The 6,194-nt window shown below is 30.4% G+C and overlaps 1 protein-coding gene across 1 annotated transcript; it reads right to left on the bottom strand.

Moving 5' to 3' along the window:
• Window positions 1-1,691: 1,691 nt before the first annotated feature.
• Window positions 1,692-5,826, bottom strand: LOC18037609 (WAT1-related protein At5g64700). The gene is made up of 7 exons (XM_006427812.2): window positions 5,535-5,826; window positions 5,348-5,410; window positions 5,146-5,262; window positions 3,605-3,857; window positions 2,853-3,011; window positions 2,249-2,400; window positions 1,692-1,967 (listed from the first exon to the last, which is right to left on the bottom strand). Exons 1-7 carry the CDS (start codon window positions 5,723-5,725, stop codon window positions 1,790-1,792), a joined length of 1,113 nt encoding a protein of 370 aa, XP_006427875.2. The 5' UTR covers window positions 5,726-5,826; the 3' UTR covers window positions 1,692-1,789.
• Between the last annotated feature and the right edge of the window lie 368 nt (window positions 5,827-6,194).

The raw sequence follows: 6,194 nt of genomic DNA, 5'->3' as shown, positions 1-6,194 counted from the left end.
TTTTTTTCTTTATCTATATATCAAAGCAATAAATTATTTGATTAACTATTTTTTTCAAAAGATTTCATTAGTAAAAAAAAAAAAAAGTGCTGAATGTATCAGTCAAAAAATGAACAAATGAATAAACCAGTTGTATATATTATTAGAACTCAGCATGAAAAATTTTGTTTCATATGTAAAAAATTTAGAAAATTACAAAAACTAAATATTAACTTTTTGGATCTGAAACAGCATGAGAAACCCAAGAAGTATAAAAAATTAACTCAAAAACTAGATTAATAAATAGAAAAGGCAGATAATAATGATATATAAAGTATAAGAGAAAAGCAATAAAGGTAAAGGCAAAGAAGCAGAGAGATTAGTTTGCGAAAACAGTCAAAGATTTATAAAAATAAAGAGGAATAAGAGTATAAGAATGGAAAAAGATTAAAGAGAATGCACCTTCAACGTTAATGGCCTTTTTTTTTTGGTTTCCTCTTCACTTCCTTTGTGGCGTATAATTGAAGAACAATAATAAGAAGGTTAATTTCATTCGTCTTTATAAAATCTATGATTGAGTTGCCATGAATTCAAAAACATTCTTGGAAAGTGAATCAAAATTGATGATTCTTTACATAATTGGTCAGTCAAACATTTATGAGTTTCCTTAACATTAGTGTGTGGAGAATGTGTATTAGTTTGTGATGTCGAGTCTTTACATGTTGCTATTTTGTAGGTACCTTAAATTGACACTCCATAGAATTTTAGTTACTTCTCAATCCATTAATTAAAACGATTCTTATAAATTATTATTATTATTATTGTTAATTCTATCTAAACTCGTGAGCAAGAAGGACCTGGAGGACTTTGATGGCTGTTTTAAATTGAATTTACAAGCAAAATTTGCACGGATTAATAAAGCTTTGTAATATTCCCACTCATCATCATTCATCCATACGGGTTTTAGCGAGTCCATATATCATCGTCAATTATTTAATTGCAAATTGAGATGATTCATTTTGGCTCAATCGATATTTTTTAATGTCCAAACTAATATTTTGCTCATTCAATTGTTGAAAATTGAAAATTAGCTTACCAAATAAAAGTAAAAAAGTGAAACGAAGTGTTTAAATTTTCACACATCACATCTTAATTAGGGATTTAATTTCAATTCCTTTCTAAAAAATTGGATAAATGATCATTCTAATGCAGCCTGGTCATTAGCGGTGGACTCATGGACTAGTATTAGACTAATTTTTGAGTTGAGCGCCCAACAGCTATTTTTAATGGATATGAGATTTTTCTTTTCTCAATATTAATTAACTCTTTCTACATAGTATTTTGAATATATTTTTAAAGATAAGGGGTTGGTAAAGTTGAAATCTATTTTCAGCCTTTTACTTCTCTAAATTTGAATTTAAATAATCAATTAAATAAAAGTATTTGAAAACCATTTGACTAATCCCTTAGGGGAAAAGGTATTGCTCTTGCTACATAATATGATATTTCAATATCTCGTAATTATAGAAGCAAAATGAGGAGGAGGAGGAGGAGACAATTGATCAAGGATTTTAAGAAGCAGTTTCTAATAAAAAAATTATAAAATCGATGGCTTTGTGGCTAGATAAAGCTAAACAACTTTTAAATTAAGCAGTAGGAAATATTTATCTCCTCCTTATTTTCATATTCTTTCTTTTCTTCTTTAATTCTCCCACACCATTAAATAAAACTCAAAAATTGCATGCCCATCTCAAGCCTTAGGCCATAAAAGCTAATCCGAACACATAAAATACTTGTATTAGTATATATTTTATAGAAACATTGGTGAAGAAGGACTCTTAGCTGCCATTACTTTGATCTGATCTGAGTTCATTACTTTCTGATCAACTTGAGTTGGCAAGCAACTTTTATCAACCATCTTTTGCTCTTTGCTCTTCCCCCATAACACAGCATAAAGCCCTCCGATCAACAATAGCCCACCCAAAATCCTATATTAAATCATATAAATTATTAAATGCTAATTTTTCTTGAAGTAAAATAATAAACTAAAAATAATTAAAAATATAAAAGTTTTAATTAATGTATTAGTGAGAGTGAATGAGTTATTAGAAACTATGAATGTCTGTATATTTTTAAATCTAAATTTGATACTATACATGCAAAAGCCTACCGCTACTAAATCATAATGTATGGCATCAAATTCAGATTTATGCATATGTTCGTACCTTAAAAAAAAGAAAATATATGAGAGGATAAATTATGTATATACCTTCCTAATGTGATAATCTCACATAAGAGAAATACAGAAGCAATCGTTGTAAAGATTAATGCTAGAGGTGTGGACATGGCCAAGAACACTGGCCCCTTCTTCTCAATAACCCATGCTTGTAAGTAGTATGTCAGGGCAGTCACAATAATTCCCTGTCATAATTTACAAATAAGGTTACTAATCTTTGATTTTAGATATAAGATTGCATTTCATTAAAGCTTATGTGCAAAAAATATTTAAGAATTTGATTAATTTATTATCATGAATTTAAAAAACTTTTCATAACGAAGCAAAATTTAGTTTTTCAAGCTTTGTCTATATATAAAGTTTTTATCCACCTTTTGGTAAAATGATTTGATATATGCATGAGAGGGAAATAATCCACTGAATGGACATATATTTGATTTTAAAATACGAATTTGATCTATTCTTCAATGTTTAGCCAACCAACTAAAACACAATGTATAGATCAAACTGTATTTAAAAACATATGAGCATATGCACCTAATAATTGCTTGTGGAATAAGAGAAATTATATAAAAAAATTTAAACATAGACAGCAAAAAACTGAAAAGTTAAAGGAGATAGAGCTAGATTTATATACACAATATGCCACAGCGAGGAGTCTGACATTCCAGCCTAACACCCATTCATGGGGGTCTCTTTCCAAAGCAATGGCAATTGCAAACGATTGAATTGAGCTTAGAAAGCATTGCAGCGTTGTAAAGAGAAGCTTTGATGGGTAGCTTTTCATCACGAAACCCTGCAATGAACAATGATGAATAAAATCATTACTATGGTATTTCTAGATCTTGGCATATCTTGTAAGGTAATAAAGGTCTAAAATTAGTATTAAAAACAAGTGTTAGTGTGTGTCTTTTTAAAAAGGGGGAATGATATTTTAGTCTCTCTTAAAAATTATATTTACCCATTGGTTCATAGGGTTTTAATATCCTCTTTCATCATTGATGTCAAAATTTTAGCAGGAACAAAAAAAAATGTTGAAGAATAAATTAATGTGATCTTTTAACAAATAAATTAACTAACAAGTTAGTTTAATTTCAAAAGGTCCCATACAATCAATTTTATGTGAAAACTACCAAGGATGAAATCAGTAACTAATTATTTATTAGAGAACTAGGTGATAAAAATAATATCTGAGAAAGATGTCATTTTCTCTTCGTAAAATATGCCTTTTTTTTTTGGGATCTAGTTTTGATCTTTCTCCTACTTATAATTTTCATAAAATTCTACAAACCTTTGCATTTACAATAATGCATATATTTTTGACCCAACAAGTAATATAAAATGAGACTATAAAAGAAACACAAATCAGTAGTAGAAGAGGCTAGGTACCTGCAATACAAGCCACAAACCAAAAAAGGTGTTGGAAGAGAGCATGATAAAGCAACCCTTTATCCAAGTTTTGCCAGAGGAAACATGACCATGAATTTGTTGGCTGTTATGGTGTCCAAAAATGTGATGGTGGCACAAAAGTCTCAGCTGCGGGCCATTGTAAAAGGCCAGAGTGGCTGCACCACCTATGCAAATTAATATACCTACAAGCTTTGCCACCCCAGGGACTGTCTTCAACTTCAAAACCTCCATCCTATAACACAAATTAGTTTTCAATTAATTTTATTATTGTAACAGTATATATGTTGCGAAAACAATTTACATAAGCAACTCTAAGTTGAGTGAAAAGTGAAAACGCTTTGCATTTAGGCTACCAAATGAGATGGGTCCAACAATAGATGTGGGTCGTTTCTACTTTTATAATATTGTGTGCGGTGGGGGCTCATTTTGGGTCACATCTACTGTCCTTCAAGGAGAGGCGTCCTTCGACGCTAAAATCTGAAACCTGCAAAAATAATCTGTACGTCTACTCATGCAGCTAACTCCACGTAACTGATTTAGAGAGTGATCGTTTGTAATATCATGGCATGGGAGTGGTGCATGCTTTTGTGACAAGACAAAGGCAATACTTGGATTTATCATGGTCATTACACCAAGTTTTGGCTTTGTCAGTCGATACGTATCACTATAGGGACCCTTGGTTTGGCTTCTAATGAAATTGTACAAGTTTTTTAATTAGCCATCAATCTTTCATTTTTTTTTTATAATTTTTTTAAAGGTGGGATTGATTAAAGTACAAATTAAATATTTTACCTTTTACATATCATAAAATTTAAATTTAGATGATGAGTTAAATAAAATTACATGAAAACTCATAGTTATACTGAATACAAATTAATTAGCTTTTAAATTATTATTGTATTATATAATAGCACATAATTATGCCCAGTTAATTGTACAGACATTCAGTTGATCAAAGTCAACTTTTTTTTCCCACTCTTCTCTTCCCTAGAAGTGGAATCTCGCTAGCTGGTCCTTATCAGCTCAATTAATCAAACAACAAACAAATTCATAAAAAAATTTATATTTGTTCTTTCTTCTTCTTTTTCCTTATAAAAATTAAAACCTCTTAAGTTTAAACCTAACAAACAAGTTGGAAATGATGAACTTCCTCTATCTTTTGTTTGACAAAGACAATTAATTTTTTATGATATGTGTATTAAAGCTAACATGATTAATTAATAATAAATTGATGGCTGATCATGAAATTGTGAAAGTTGAGATAATTTATTATTAAGCTCGTATTTTACAAAATACAAACTCAAAAACGACTCGACTAATAAGACATGGACTACCTTTCTCAAAAAATACATCACATATCTGAAACATCCAAGAACATGCACCCATCATGCACAAAAAACTTTAATTGTGAGGCGATGCATATTTAAAATTAAAGCTTTAATGAAGCATCTCTAAATTTGTTTGATAAAAGAATTCATGCGATTTGATTAAAGTTCAAGCAACTTTATTAAACAAATTACCTAAGCAGAACTGCAAGGAAGAAAGTAATAGCAGGAAGGCAATTTGTAGTTGCAGCAGCCAAAGTTGCTGAAGTATAAATCAAAGCAATACCATACAAGTCCAAGCTGAAAGTTATCCTGAAATTCAAAAAAAAAAAACTTAAAAAATTTAATTCTTGCCATAATATTCATCAATGTTTTGGAGGTAGAACACAGAACATACCCGATTAAAGAGAGGAAAAAGATCTTGCAGAAGGTGAGAAATGAAAGGGGAGGTGCTTTTTTCCTGTAACACCCAAAAAAAAGAGATGGTCATCATTATTATTATTATTATCATTAATTGACAAAGAAGAAGAAAAATGATTAATGAACATAATTTTTTAAAAAAGATATTAAATCGTTATTATTACCATTCAACAGCCAAGGAAATAGGAGCTACGAAGAGAGTTGCAAAAGCCTGCCTGTAGAAGATGAACACAAAATTGTTCATACCGCCATTGAAAGCAGCTTTAGAGAGCAAGAACATGCCAGCATAGATTGCTTGTATAAGAATTACAGTCAAGTAAGGCCTCTGTTTATCCATTAATGGCAATTGCATCATGAATCTACTAGCTAGCTGTTTTTATCTCAGTCACAGACCTTGGAATGCCAAGTACAATAATGGTCATCAAGAGAGGGTTTATATAAGCGCAGGGAAAATGGGCAATGAAGAGAATGCTCACTGAAAAGTACAAGTGTTTCTTCTATTATTGGGACGTGTGTGGCGAACATGATAGACTGCTTTAGCTTAAGGGACCACCAAAATTTGTTATCATAAAGTTTCTCTGAAAAATTTAGGTGAGACTAAATCGGCCACATCTCAATAGAAACGTATTCAGTCCCATATATAACAGCACGTGTTGTTATATTTACGCAATGTATTTAAAAATAATAAGAATGTGTGATATTATGTAATTGAATGGTTGGTGATGTGATAATGATATATTGAATTTTATTTAAATAATCCATTGATGGAAACATGGATATATAGATATAGGTGACCATTTATTAACTTTACGCAATGCATTTAT

This window comes from Citrus clementina, unplaced genomic scaffold, assembly GCF_000493195.1.
Source record: "Citrus clementina cultivar Clemenules unplaced genomic scaffold, Citrus_clementina_v1.0 scaffold_7, whole genome shotgun sequence".
In the NCBI taxonomy this organism is placed as follows: Eukaryota; Viridiplantae; Streptophyta; class Magnoliopsida; order Sapindales; family Rutaceae; genus Citrus; species Citrus x clementina.
This window is presented reverse-complemented; position numbering and strand designations above follow the sequence as displayed.